Here is a 15904-nt window from a genome sequence, read left to right as displayed (position 1 = left end):
TCTAATATAATGAAACTCAACATAAGGTAGGATGTTCCCTAGATTAAAAAAAATATTTATGGAAGAGAGTAATATCATCAAAGCTATTGATATGTATGTGACCAACTTAAAAACTTTGGCACAGAGAAACATTTAGAACTTCTGTCTTTACTCTTATTGACATTTTTCTGTAGATTAATTAATATTGGGAAGATGTTAATTAAGATATCCCAATGTATATTATACCACATGTGTTAAAATTAGTCTTGTATTTTTGTCATCAATCAGTAAAACCAAAAATGAATTCTAGCTTCTCCAATAATTCCACCCCAATGACCCATTGGAAAACCCACAGTTAAAAAACTTGTTTTTGAGTTTATCATTTTCTCTCTTATGTTCTGTCAATGTAAGGTTTAAATTTACATTGAGTTTCATTAATAGATTCCTTTTGATTTTTTCGTTTTGCCACATTGTGACTTTGATTGCCTGTTGGTGGCATGAAAAGATGAAAAATATTTTAAATTGATTACCCTTAATCCATGAATATCGTTCATTGATTCCTTTCTTGTTACAAGACAGGTATATATTTCCCCCCGTGGAGCAGAGCTTGTTTTTTTCCTACATTACAACTGGTTTATAACTTATGTATTATGTGTATTTACAACTTATGTTTAAATGATGTGATGTTAGATTATAAATGCATAATGTTTAATGACATAATTTATGATCCTATAGATAGATTATCTTTAAGGAAACCCTGATGACTTCTTTTGCATTCTCATTTTTGGTGGAGTGGTTGTATTATGAATATGGAATTTTTATGCTGTTGAAGATTATAGCTCCTAGCATCCTAGAAGCTCTAATCAATTCATTTCTCTTGAAAACATGATACAAATACTATTTTGACAAGATATGTCCCTATTCTACATCAAACCCAAGAATAGATTTCAATATAAAATTTGTTGTTGAATTACCCAGATTGGTGTCATGGTTGGAAGACAGAATTAGGATTCTGTTGGCATTAGCCACATTCCAGCAGGACCATTTTGAAGGATCCTATAAGAAGAAACAAACTAGTTTCTTGGAAATAAAAGTGATTTTTTTTTGTCTTCTACATTGCTTGAACCAAGTGATCTCAGAAAAAACTGCTTGAACATTTAGATTTTATACAGCATTCAAAAGTTACTGGTTGGCAGTTTGATGGAGGTGTTTTTTCTCTATTTGAACTTTACTATTTAATTTCCCATGTCCTGGAGAAAAATGTTTATTTCCTTAATAGAGAGGCTTTTTGGAAAGTATAGCATATATTTCTTGGAGGAGGTCAGATGAGAGAACCTTCTATATTAGAACATATTTATGATGACTAGTTATTTACATATGAAAGCGATGCCACTGACTCACCATCGATTACATGTTCTTGAACTGTTTTTACTGTGAGAGATTTGGTTTCCATTTGTCCATGTTGCTCTTACTTGGAAGTTTGGTAATAAGTCACATATTATTGCAATAATGAGGTCCAGTGATAAGAATGAAGCTAGCAATTGTGGAACTAAGTGTAAGTTTCTGAATATTTTATGGGTCCATGCAAGCATCAAATGTGTGTATCAGACTCATTTGTACTATCTTCTGGCCACATTTTTTTCAATAACCAGTTGTAATGTGAAAAAAGATTCCTATGGAAGGAAAACTATTGATATAGCATTTGATTTTTTAATAAACAATTTTCTAGCTCCTTTCTCCCAGTGGCCCCAATTTGTCTAAGTCTATTGCAATACAAATCATTTGCAATTTTAAGTTATTCTAGGAAAGAGTGGACTAGTGTTACCTCTAACAGAAGGGGCTCGGATAACAGCCCTGTTGCCAAGATGTCCTTTGGTGGCTGGGAAATGGAGGCTGGGGATTGCTGTGTAAGGTTGGGGGGCATAGAAGACAGGAGCGCCAAGGTAGGCTGTGGTGGGATCATAAACAGGACCGAAAGAATAGGTGTACTCTCCTTGAAACATGGTGCCCCTTCCACCTGTACCACGGGTGTACCTAACATAACTGTCCTTGTCCACTGGCTTGGCTAGGGTCACCTCTATGGGGCAACCATCCAGCACCTGTTGTAGAGAGAAAAGGAAAAGTAAAATAAGAAAACATGAAGGCAACAAAGTGTCGCTGAGCTGCAGTAACATCTCTTTTACGTGTTCCCTTATTTGTTGCCAGGTTGACTTTCACTTATATATATAGCTTATTTCTTTATAGGTTTGGACCTGCCAACCTGCTGTTGGCCACTGTTGGCCCTGCCAGCATATTGGAGACTTTCTGTTGACATTGGTTATAATTTTATTGCCTGAATTATGTTATATTTTGAATGTGGTATATTTATATATATATTAAACACACACATATATTAAATATATAATTATTTATTTATATAATTCTAAGAAATTTTAGGTGGGATATAATCTTCACTGCCTACAACACTAAAATGAAGGTAAAAGAAAACCAATGAAGAGATCAACTATTATCAGTGGTTATCAGTTCTTAACACGTTGGCATGGAACAGCCCATTTAGACTTTTCCAACAGCCAGCCAGCTAAATGGCTTGCTCCTTAAAGCAGTTATACAATAGGTATGTTTTCACTGGGAGAGGGAGGCTGAAAGTGTGGCCTTGCTCAAGGACGAGGACCCTGGGACGCTACTGCATTTGTCCCCCACATGTGCATCTTTCTTTCTTTGTACAACCTTTTGATCTGTTGACCAGTTAGGAATTAACAGGGATGGTAGGAGAAGCGTTGAGGTTTCTCAACTCAAGTATGACTTAAAACTTGTCCTTCAGAATTATTGCAGTGGTTCTTTTCTGACACCAATTTTTGACTTTGCAAACAGCTCCAAATATTGATGATGATTCTTTGTAGATCTACATGTGAGACTCGCATCTTTGTAATGCTTGTGCATACAAGTGTCAAAAGGGTAGGCAACAGATACTTCATAGGTTGATGTATGCTATGAGAAAGCATTTGTGACTTCTTTTCAGTAAGAATATGATGAGCCTCTATAAAATATGAAGAAAAGAATTGATATAAAGTGTCCTGCCAAAGTTCCCCTTCACAGCTGTTCACTGTATACCCTAGCTCCTGGAATATTGAAGTCTGTTGGACAAATTTGTGCTTCGTGGTCATCCTGACCATTTTGGTGGCTTCTGGGGCAATGTTTCCCTAGTTTCTGTACCTCCCTTACTTTTTAGTAGCAAGAATAAATAACAAATACATTAGCTGGAATGCATGAGAGGTAGAATCCACCTGCTAGATATCCAATGATCTCATTTTGATGTTGATGTAATTAGAAAATATGGACTTGCAATATTGAAGAAATGGGGTGACTTTGGACATAAGATTCTTTATATCTTCAGTCCTATCTTGAGGAAGATGAGAGGCCAAAAAAGTCTATGTTTAAAGGCACTTTATATCATGAGACATTTTAAATGCTTTAAACTTAGTGTATTTTTAGTTATTTGGTTTAGATGTTTTAAGAGATAGAACAATATATTTTAAATCTGTATAACTCCAATGTCAGCAAAATTTCTTGATCATAGACACTTCAGATATTTATAGAATAAGTGAGTAATCATGGCCAAAGGTCAATTCATTACCTTCCTTTCCAAAGAGGTTTCCCTTATTGAAAGCCTAGATTGACTCAACCTTCTTTCTTACCCTGTGTCTAATCAGTTCCTGAGATCCTTAAATTTGTTCCTGATGGCTTGTGTAGTATTCTATTCTACAATCCATCTTACCCACTCTCAATTCTTTATTTCTTATGTTTGGTGAAAGTATTAACTTTTTCACTAGTTTTAATTATAATCCTCTCACTACCCAGTTAAGCTTCAACTCTTATTTGATTATTTCTCTAAATTATAAATTTCATCATTAATTACAGTGAATAAAAAAACTTCAAAGCTTCACCTTGCATAATAAGTTAAATATAAATATCCTTTCACTCAAAAACTCTCAATTCCTAGGCAACCTTAATTTTGCTTTGCCATGCAACATTATAAACATAACTATAATGTTCACTACACATTTAATAACATTGAATATATTTAGCTATTTTATAGGTACATATACACTGCTACAAGTTATCTAGCTATGAATATCTATAGCTGTAAAAATTGGGAACAATATGAATATTTTCCATTGTAATTATTCTAGTGCAATTATTCAGCATTTATTTTATGATTGACTATCCCTTCTCAGCAATTATCATGTATACTCAGCAAAGTTTTCAAATTGAAAAATGCTAATCTACAAATTGTTTTCAAATAGATTTTATGATACTAAATGTAATAATCAATGTAAAAAAAGTAATGTATTACTTCATGGACATATGTTTATGCATTAACATTTGCTTTGCAGTTATCTTTTATGTGTTGGAGTCTGTACTTCTTTTCCTCCAAGGACTCAAACTTTTCTGTGGGTCCCAGAGAAGCTTAGATGTGCAGACAAACTGTATCTGAAGGGCCTAAATTGGGAGATTCTCTGTCTGTCCTCCTTATCCAATTCCTTTTGATCTCAGCCTCTCTGCTGTGGGAGGTTACTCTACATGGAGTCCTCCCTTCAGGGGCTCTGGCGCCTCCTGGTTTGATTTGGCCAATGGGGAGCTCTGGTAGGAGGCTGGAGAGATTATAATGAGTTTGAGCCAAAATATTTACTTATCAATCCAATAAACATTAAAAAGTTTTTGTAGGGCCTCCCTGGTGGCACAAGGGGTTAAGCATCAGCACTATGAAACTATCCGCAGCCACTGCAGCATGAGTTCGATCCCTGGCCAGGGAGGTGACCCACATGGCACAGCAGACCTCTCCTGTCTCACCTGCTGCTTCTCTCAGCAGTGTAGTTCAGTCAGTCCACCTGTTCTGCTCCCTACTCTGTCTCTGGTGAATCCTTTCACCTCCCTCACCCCTAATCTGGACCTCAGTTCTTATATGCATAAATAAATCAATCTTTTAAAAGTTTTTGTAAACCACTTACCATGCTAAATAATGATGAGGTACAAAAAGAATCTAGTAAAAATGCTTATCAAAGGACTGAAAGTCTGCCAGAGGAACAAGACAAGTACACAAACACCTTTGGAAAGTACAGTAATGTACTCTGGCTCCCTCTCTGAAAGGTCACTTTGGCTTGGCTATGTCCTTTGACCAAAGGCCTTTACTTTCCTCAAAGAGACCTGCTCTATATAACTGTTTCTCCTTTATAGTCCTCATGACTTCTCCAATTCCTGGCCCTTGACTCCAAGAGTATAGGGAGTCCTTGGTTCCTGTACTGTGTCTTTTTTTTTTTTTTAAAGATTTATTTATACAAGAACTGGGATATGGGTCAGAGGCGCAGGAGGGTGAGAGAATTCACCAGAGAGAGCAGGGAGCAGAACAAGCAGACAGACCAAAGACACTGCTGAGGGGAGCAGCGGGCAAGATAGGAGAGGTCTGCCACTCCATGTGGGTTTCTCCCTGGCTGGCTGGGAACCAAATCTGCGCTGCAGAGGCTGCAGACAGCTTCACAGTGCAGCGCTCAACCTTCTGTGCCACCGGGGAGGCCCCTATACTATGTCTTTTAATTCCTCTTCTCCATGCCTACAGCTTTGTCATCTTTGTCAAAGTCCCTTTGTCATCTTTCTCCTGTTAGGACTGATTGATGCATGGTCCTTGGTGCATCGTGATCTAATCAAATTGAACTATTTTTTTTCTGTTCTGTAGTCATTATTTTGCTCTTTCCAATCCTGAGTGCCACTCCTTTTCCATTTTTTTTTCCTTTGGAATTCTACCCAACTTCATGGTTTATTTTAGACATTATCTTTAGAAATCCATGAAATTCTCTGACTCTTTATGATCCACTTCTTTCTTTGAAAATTCTTAACCACTTTTAATCTTTTTACTGACTCATGACTGTACTCTGCGAAGGTGTTTGTGCACTGGTCTTGTTCCTCTGGCAGACTTTTAGCTCTTTGATAAGCATTTTTGCTTGATTCTTTTTGTACCTCCGTCATTATTTAGAATAAGTGGTTTACAAAAACTTCTTAATGTTTGTTGGATTGATAAGTATATATTGATTTTCTCCATACAAATCAGAAGATACAGAAGTTAATTTTTAAACAGCTACATTTTTACCATGTATCACTTTTCTGGAATCTATACATATTTTTTATTTGTCCTACATTACCTACATTACATTTGTCCTACAAATATTTTTTATTTGTCCTACATTACCTTCCCATTTAAAGCTTTCATGGCTTCAACGGCATCTTCTCGGTTACTAAAGTGCACAAAAGCATAGTCTCGAATTTTCTTTACCCTCTCCACAGCACCTGTGAATAGAGTGAAGTAGTCCCATTAGCAATGTGGGATTAGTACTGAAAATGGCATATTTTAGCACTACGTTTTCAAGAGTATTTGATATTATATTGGAGACAATATTTAGGTAAAAGTTCTCATTGAGATTATTTCATGTATGCAATTTAAAATTCTGCACATTCAGCAGATTTTATTTGTAGTTTTTTTTTTTTAAAGATTTATTTATTTATACAAGCACTGTGTACAGTCAGAAGCACAGGAGGGTGAGAGAATTCACCAGAGCCAGATCAGGGAACAGAACAGGTAGAAGGACCGAAGTACACTGCTGAGGGGAGCAATGGGTGGCAGGAGAGGTCTGTGCTCCATGTTGGACCCTCGCCTGGCGTTCGGGGATCGAACCGGCGCTGCAGAGACTGCGGGCAGCTGAGCAACCCAGCGTTCAACCGCTGCGCCACCGGGGAGACCCTATTTTTTAATCACGCATATTTTCTGCGTTATGATGATGTTATGGATTTGTATTCTTCACTTCTTGGATAAGCTCTTTAAGAGTAGGAGTAGTTTCTTTTGTATATTATATAATGTAAAAGATAGTAGCTTATATGTGTAAAATATCTGTCGCATTGAGTTGAATTCAATTATTGATGATCTTACAAATATATATTTAGGTGATTACCATTTTAGATTTATGACTTTTCCCCAGAAAAAATATGTTATCTCTTTTGATTTATATAGTAAACTTTTAGAGTTAGGAGAAATTTTAGCAATGAGTAACTTTAATTTTTCTTTAATTCATTTTACCCTACTTACTCATTTTTAACTTACAGATTATAAATCTAAGTTTCTAATAAGTTAAGTGAGATACATGAATTCACACAACTAGGCACTAGAAATCAGGTCTCTTATCTGATACTCTTTTTTTTTTTTTTTTTTTTTATAGAGGCATGCTTTATTTATTTGTTTTGCTGGTTTGTTTGTTTGTTTTGTTTATACATGCACTGGGTACAGTCAGAAGCGCGGGAGGGTGAGAGAATTCACCAGAGCCAGAGCAGGGAGCAGAGCAGGCAGAAGGACCGAGGTACACTGCTAAGGGGAGCAGCGGGCGGCAGGAGAGGTCTGCGCACCATGTGGGACCCTCGCCGGCGGACGGGGAGCAGCCGGGGATCGAACCGGCGCCGCAGAGGCCGCGGGCAGCTTCGCAACCCAGCGCTCAACCGCTGCGCCACCGGGGAGGCCCCTATCTGATACTCTTGATTAAAAAAAAAGTGGTTTCTGAAGAACATATGACCACCAAGATAGTTCCTTACCATGTTGTTCATGATATCTAAGGCTTGGAAGCAATGAAGATATCCACTAATTCTACCTTGAGGAATGTCTTTTACAGAAGTAATCACACATGTGCAAAAGAATCATGCATAAGGATATTAAACCACTGTTGAAATAACAAAAATAAAACAATTTAATGTCCTTTTTTACAAGAGTGATAAATCTGGAACATTTATTAAAGAAATAGGCCTGTATGTGCTTACATTGAAAGATTGAAGATCTAATATTAATCTAAATTATAAAATATGTATATCATGGCATGTAAAAAAACCCCAACCCAGAGATATGTGTGCATAAATGTGAATTCACACAGAGGAAGAGAACTAGAAAGATAGAGACCAAACTATCAATAGAGGTTACTTCAGAAATGAGGAAAAAAATTGAGGAGAATTGGGGGACTTTCATATTTTAATCTATGTTCTTTGATATTTTTAAAATAGTTACAATAGTTGTTTGAATAGTAACAAAAAGTAAAAATCAATCTAACCTATTTTTATATAAAGGAGTTGCTATATATGTAGATGCTAACATGTAAAAATAAAATATTCTATTAAGATCTATTAAGAACTCATGGAAGTTCACATTTCACTTTTTTTTGAAGATTTATTTATTTATTTATACAAGAACCAGGGTACAGGCCAGATGTGCGGGAGAGTAAGAGGATTCACCAAGACAGAGCGGGGAACAGAACAGTCAGACTGACGAAATGCACTGCTGAGGGGAGCAGCGGGCGTGACAGGAGAGGTCTGCCATGCCATGTGGGACCCTCGCCAGCCGGCCGGAATCGAACCGGTGCTGCAGAGGCTGCAGACAGCTCCACAGCGCTGCACTCAACTGCCTGCGCCACCAGGGGAGGCCCCACATTTCACATTTTAACATTAAAATGTTATTTGTTTTACTTTTATTATTTTTTGCCTAGATTAAGGGTAAAATGGAAACTTACTTAACGTTGATTTAGTAAGCATTTAGCATGTCAATTATCCTCTTTAGTTTCATTCATTTGGGAGTATCTTGAAAGACTAGATTTCTTTTTCCTAAGCTTAGTTTCCAGAGACAATATAGAATGGACACTTTGCCAGGAAGGATCAGAAGCGGAGATAGGTCCTCTCCTTTCTTCCTCTTCTTATCAAAATAGTCATCCTATTTATTTTCTTAGATTCAACATCACAAAGACAATTAGAGTTTCTATCACATAATCCAGTGGATATAAACCACCGTCCTTTAGAATAATGGTGGGGCTATCAAGTAAGGATAATTTTTAAGTATTGTGTTACTCCTCTCTCCCTGCAGCATTCAGCCTTTGGCTTCTTATGACAATGGTTGTACAAAAAAAAAAAAAAAAAAAAAAAAAATGTCTGGCTACAGGAGAAAATTAGTAAGATATGTGAAACTATAAAGCATGAGACTTGTAATTAACTGAAATTCTAACATGGTCTCTTTATTCCCCCAGAGTTGGATAAGGTAGTTATTGTGACTCCACCCTGAGGATTGTCTTGATAATTAAGAAGTAAGAGGTTGGCCAATCAGGACCTCTACCAGTCTCTTCTCCTTTCTTTTTCAGAGCTTTCCTTTATCTAGGCTCTACTAGACTATTAGTCTTTGAGAACAGGACCTGCTTTAAAGGCATCTTGCATTGTCTTCACCTTGCCCAATGCCTTCTACACAGGGGCTGCCCAATAAATATACACAGAATGACTGAATACTGTCAGTCAATTCAGCTTCTATCATCCATATTAGTTAGGTGGCATTTCAGATGATAATGGATTTAGGTGTTCTCAAATTCTACTTGCAGGTACTGAAATGGACTTGCATATTTGAGCAATACTGCTTTTGGAAATCTTAATTCTTGAAAATTTACAAATGAGGTAAGTTAGAAAGTGTGAGTTTAGGGCCTCCCCGGTGGCGCAGCAGTTGAGAGCTGGGCTGCGAAGCTGCCTGCAGCTTCTGCAGCGCCGGTTCGATCCCCGGCCACCAAGAGCGAGGGTCCCACATGGCGCGCAAACCTCTCCTGCTGCCCGCTGTTCCCCTCAGCCGTGCTTTCGTCCATCTGCCTGTTCTGTTCCCCGCTCTGGCTCTGGTGAACTCTCTCACCCTCCCACACTTCTGACTGTACCCAGTGCTTGTATAAATAAATAAAAAAAATAAATAAATCTTTAAAAAAATAATAGAAAGTGTGAGTTTATATCACAAAAGCTAATTTCCTCTACAGTGGTATTTACATGACTCATTTATTATGTTCTCTTTTATTTTTGTATAGGAGTTTGTTTATTGATTGGTTATCATTAAGCAGAGGGTGAGGTAATAAAGCACTGGTACTCATTATCAATGATCATCCATCAGCAGTGATGAAAAAGACTCTAACATCATAAGACAGGGAATTGGAAAAATATAACTGCTCAATATCAGCTTGTCAGCACCACATCAATTATCTGAAGACAAGCACAGTTACGATCTAAAGAGAGGCTTACTAGAGGATTGCTGTTCTCAAAGTTTGGTCCTTGCTAGAACTTAATAGAAATTCAAATGCTGAGGACCCAACCCAGACCTACTGAATCAAAAGCTCTGGGGATGGACCATCAGTGTGTCTGGGTGATTCTGATGCACTATCTTTTTAAGAAAATCAGAATTTATAGAATGGCTCTAATTGGAATTTCAGTAGATTTCCTTAGGCCTTGTTGGGAAGAACCTATATTTTGAGGCCCCATTTCCTGTTTTGATGGATATTTGCTTCTCTGCATGGCATTATAATATCTTCAGGTTAATCAGGGTTAAAGTTATAGGTAATCAGGGCCTCCCTGGTGGTGCAGGAGGTTGAACGCAGTGCTGTGAAGCTGTCCGCAGCCTCTGCAGTGATGGTTCGATCCCCGCCAGCTGCGGAGCAACCCACATGGCCCAGCAGACCTCTCCTGTCTCACCCGCTGCTCCCCTCAGGAGTGTATTTCAGTCACTTTGCCTGTTCTGCTCCCCACTCTGTCTCTGGTGAATCCACTCATGCTTCGCACCTCTGGCCTGTACCCTGGCTCTTGTATAAATAAATAAATCTTAAAAAAAGTTATAGATAATCAAATATTTGCCAGGAATATTCAGGTTCTTTTTAGGAATTCAGTTTTTAAATGGAATTTTTTAAGATCTATGTTCTTGTTTTCGCGCTACAATTTTTCCAAATATGTAAGAACTCATCCCTTCCACTGCAAAAGAAACTAGTTAGCTCTTGACTTTTTCCTGCCAGTAGATCAGATGTTTGCTAGTTGTTCACTCTCCGAACAGTTTAAGTTATTTTGCAAAGTGCCAAAAATAATTCACGCATCATTATAGATCCCTGAGAGTTGTGCCACCAGCCTCAGGATGTGCTCTGGACTAGCTGGACACACTTTAGGCCTGAAAGGAAACTGTTGAGAGAAACAGAGGAACAGATCTGGCATTCATTATTTTCATTATAATTATTAGGGCCTGTTTCTCTTTAATATGCAGCCTGGGAAAGCTGATAATCAGTGACTATGACAGGAAGCATATTTTTGGTAGTTTCTCATGCTAGCCCTTTACCAAAAAAGGATAATATTTTAATTAGATAAAAATAAGAAGTATTAAAGTTTTACTCACTCTGGGAAGGTAGAAAGTTAATATGAAATGAGGGGAGTTGTTCATGAAACAGTATTTATGCAGGCATATGTTAGTTCCTGTGCTTACAACAGCACCAATTTTCAGGTCCTACCTTACATGTCACTTCTCTGAAACATGACTCTTCCCTGCATACCAAAAGTAGGCTGACATTGCTGTAATTCTTTCTGGGGGAATCTTAAACTCCTTCTACACATATAATACCTGTTAACTCTTCCAATAGTGCCTGACACATAAGAGCTTCTGAAAATGACAGTTGAATGAATGAATGGAATGAAGTTGGAAGGTGGGGTTCACAGAGTTGTTATATGTTCTTAACCAGACCTATATTCAAATCTTGGATTTGCCATGTGCTAGTTATATGACCCTGGACAAAATCCTCAACTACTCTTGAGTCCTGGTTTTCTAACCTTGAAAATAATTGAAGTGATAACGTAACCTACATCATATATGTGAGGAATAAATGACACATGCTATGAAAAAGCTCACTCTACACCTGACACATAGTGGGGCCATCAGACATTTGCAGTTTCTTGATTAGTTATGGATTCACAGCAGGAGCCATTATTGTACTAAAATGGCAGGAGGGGCAGAGTTCTGAAGGCTAGCAAAAGATCTTTGGTGAAACTTCAAAAAGAATGACATCCTTACTAATTTCCTTCAGAATGAATTGTAACAGAATAGCTTATTCTGATATACTTGACATAGTACCCAGAGGTGGAACAGACAATGTGACTATGTGAAATAAAAAAAAGGCAGTTTTAATGTGATGGCACCATGGTTGATGCTTGTCAACAAGCTAGAGGGTTATTGCCTGGAGAGAGGGAAGCTTTCATTTATGGAAGGATGTTTTCACAATGAAAACTTTGGCCAGTAGTCCACAGAGTATTTTCCAAGATACCCTAATCCCAGAAGATAATCTACCAAAAAATGGGAAGTGTTCCAAAAGTTTGGGAAATGAAGCATTCTACTTCTGGAGACTTTCAAAAACATATTAGAAGATTAAGCACTCTAATAAGCCCCATGATAAAGAAATCTATTTAATTTTGCTGAACCAGGTATTTACAAACTTGTTTGACTATGAACTCCTTTCATCAATAACATCTAACAATTTGTAGAATATTAATGTTCTGCTGAATCAGCTTCAAGGGATGCTTGTTTATGCATTGGTAATTGAAATGCTTTACTTGTCCTCATGCTGTAGTTCTATATGAGAAAAAAAGAGATGGGGAATCAATCTCATAACTTAGAATTGATAATAGAAAGTATTGACAAGATAAATAGCAATTATTTCCCTCTACCTTCCCTCTGTTCCTTATCCATTCTCTTTATGCGAATGAGCTTCCTAGAATTAATTGTCACCTCCTTATTTAAGTATGTAAAGTCACAAGCATGTTTTGTAAGTCCACCAGTTTTCAAGTAGGGGTGATTCTGCCCCAGTCCCCTCCCCCGCGGTGTACATTTGGTAATGTCTGAAAATATTTTGGTTATCATATCATAGAGATTGTTAATGGGATCTAATTGGTAGAGGCCTGGGATGGTGTTAATTCTATAATTCAGGGGAGAGACCTCCATGATTGAGATTATTTGGCACAAAATGTCATTAGTACTGAGTTTGAGAAACCCTGTGTTAGAATTGCATGAATGGCCATGCATTCATTAATACAACAAATATTTAATGTTATGGGAAGTCATCTCAAGCATAAGTGCCTTTAGTGTACATTTTGAAAAAGCAATCTTCCTATTGTGTCCTACCTGGTTTAATGTTGTTGAATTCCTTCTCAATCATCTCTTCAGAGGTAGACAGCATTAGGTTTCTCACATATAGGATTTTCACTGAAGACATTGTATCTTCATCAACTTCTACTTCTGGTTCTGCCCAGTCTACTGCAATAGGATGTCCCCATAACTGAATTCTTCCTATTAAAAAAGGACCACAAGTATGATTAATTATGTAGAATCAGGACAATATGATCTCATTTCATACTGATGGCCTTTTAAATTAAACTGACCCTTGAAGTCTTGACTGAGAGAGAAGACCAATATTAAAAGAGGTGATTATTGATTTTAAGAAGCATTCCAAATAAATGTAAGAGCTGGCTGGCTAGGAGGGAGTTCTGTATGACAAGTGGCTTATTACAATGATTGAGTATAAAGGGAACTAGGATGTGGCTTGAAATGGAATAGAAATGAGGCAGCAGTAGGCATACTTGGGTCTTAGGATAGCTCTCACAGGTGAAGGTGAGTTGACAGAAGAGAAAGGAAATGAATGGATTTAGGGATCAGACATAGCATCTGACACTATGAAGTATTAAAAAGATAAGAATTATTGGTATTTTGGTGGTGAGTGTGGTATGGTTACATATCTGAAGAATATGGTATGAACCCAAATCTTACACAGTGCTAGAAAGTAAGGTTGCCTCAAAAAGGATACAATTTAAAACAAAAAAATTTCACTGGGAAGTATGTCTGCTGCTGTTGGAAACTGTGGCCAGCTACCACTGCTGATTGTCCAAAAACAAAACAAAACAAAACAAAACATAAAAGGTATATGGGCAAGAGTAGGTCGGACTCATGCATCCTTGGTTTTTTGCCTGATCCTTATAGTTGGTCAGAGCTCTGATCAACCATGTATCCTCCTAGTTCTCTCTCTGTCAGAACGTGGGTAACTCAGGAAACTGGAGGAAAAATGTTTTCATCTAAATTAAGAAGACATGAAAAGCAATGGAAGAGTCTATGATGAGAACTATTCTTAAACAGGCATTGTTAGCTATGACAACATATATTTTTGCTTTCCTGTGATAGCAATCTATTGAGCGAATTGCACTGTACTCTGTTTCCTAGATGTTATCTCATTTTCTTCTCACAATGACTCTATGGGGCAGGAAATGGCATTCTCAGTTTTGTAGAAGAGGGAAGAGGAAATGAGCTGCAGAGAGGATAACTTATCCAGATCTGTTTCCCTTCTCTACCATGTTCCCCACTTCAACACTTTTTCTGCTCGCCTCCTGGACCCTTGCACGGTGCAGATCCCTGTTTCAGTTATGAGAAGAGGTTAAGGGTCAACTCAGTTCCTAACTGTGATTGAAAATCTTGTTTGTTTTTTTATTATCTGTTTCAGAACAAGCTGTAGTATGGAAGAAATTAAAAAAATCGAGAGAAGAGAAAAACAATCAGAAATTCTCAATGTTGGTAATTATTTAATCATATTACACATGGGAGGCAATTCTTTTCAACCAAAACCATCTTTTTATTCTTTGAAAAACAGCCAATGAAAACACCCATGGTACTGACATTTTAAAATCCAAACAGAGTCAGTGGCTCTTAGGGAGGCTGATACCTCGTTCCGCACTATATCCCAGAGTGCGGTTTTCTCTGCTTCCTTCTCTCCTTTCCCTCCTTTCCCTGTACCCCTCCCTCTGTCCTGTCATTCCTTTTGCTTTCCTTCATTTCTGTTCTATGCTTTACACAGACTTTGCTGCTTGTTTTATCTCTAGATTCCTACAGTTCCCAGGTCACCTAGGGGTTCTCAGTGTTGGCTCCACACTGAAAAAAATTAAAAAGTACTGAAACCTGGTTTCTGCTCAGTAGTATGTTGCCCCTGGTCCTATCCGTATGCAAGAATAAATTTTCAGAATTTTGTTATCTGATAGATATTACCTTGGTCACTTGAAATATACTATGTTGGGAATATTAATGTCATGAAAATCCACAAATGCTGTGAGTTAGGGCTTTTGATTTTCCCCTCAGAGTTGGCTGTTAAATATTTACTAATTCACTGATGGCCCCAGATCCTCCCCCTTCCAATTCTGATATAAATGGTCTAAGCCCCAGGACTCTCAAAGCACCTCAGTGAATTCTTTTTTTTTAAAGATTTATTTTTATGCATATAAGAACTGGGGTCCAGGCCAGAAGTGTCGGGGGTGAGAGGATTCACCAGAGACAGAGTCAGAATGGGGAACAGAACAAACAGGTGAATCTACTGAAATATTCTGCTGAGGGGAGCAGTGTGTGAAACAGGAGAGGTCTGCTGCACCATGTGGGCTAACTTCCTGGTCAGGGATTGAACTCATGCTGCAGTGGCTTGCAATAGCTTGATAGTGCTGAGACTTACCCCTTGTGCCACCAAGGAGGCCTAGCATCTCAGTGAATTCTAATGTGCAGCTAAGTTTGAGAACTACTGTTCTAGCACATTGGCTTTTGCCTCTGTAGGGTAAGGTAAAAAATCAGACTTTTCTGCCCTCCCGCCATCAGGATAGATGAGGGAACCCTGTGATCCTGAATGCATGCCTTATGGAGGGCACCTGAAGTGGGTACACCTGCGCTAAGACTGTGCTTTTTAAAGGCGTTGTCATGGGGACGCCAGTAGAAGCAGCAGAAACTGAAGAGAAGCTGAGAGAGAAGCCAAGAAGCCGAGAACGAATGGAAGCCGAGAGAGAAGCAGAGAACGCCAGAGAGCCCAGATAGAGTGAAGACTTGCTGGGGGCTGGGAGGCCTGCCAGCCTCCCGGTCCCCCAGCACCCCTGCCTGCCATGTGCCTGGTGAACCCCAATAAAAAACCTGCAAAACCACTGAGGACTCTGACTCCTCCTTTACCCGGTCTGCATGTGATCAGAAAACCTGCACTGTGGCCTGTCCTGCCTATACAGCCTCCCAAAT

At 38.3% G+C, this 15904-nt stretch overlaps 1 protein-coding gene across 1 annotated transcript in view; it reads right to left on the bottom strand.

The window, feature by feature from the left end:
- The window catches only part of A1CF (APOBEC1 complementation factor), a 75547-nt gene that overhangs the window by 7335 nt on the left and 52308 nt on the right, over positions 1 to 15904 (bottom strand). Inside the window, exons 6-8 of the mRNA XM_037496093.1 lie at positions 13001 to 13165; positions 6221 to 6318; positions 1805 to 2078 (exon numbers count right to left, since the gene is read on the bottom strand). Coding sequence (XP_037351990.1) covers positions 1805 to 2078; positions 6221 to 6318; positions 13001 to 13165 — 537 coding nt within the window. The remainder of the gene's footprint in view (positions 1 to 1804; positions 2079 to 6220; positions 6319 to 13000; positions 13166 to 15904) is intronic.

The sequence above is a fragment of the Talpa occidentalis genome, unplaced genomic scaffold (assembly GCF_014898055.3).
Source record: "Talpa occidentalis isolate TD23 unplaced genomic scaffold, MPIMG_talOcc4v2.1 talOcc4.8, whole genome shotgun sequence".
Lineage (NCBI taxonomy): Eukaryota > Metazoa > Chordata > Mammalia > Eulipotyphla > Talpidae > Talpa > Talpa occidentalis.
This window is presented reverse-complemented; position numbering and strand designations above follow the sequence as displayed.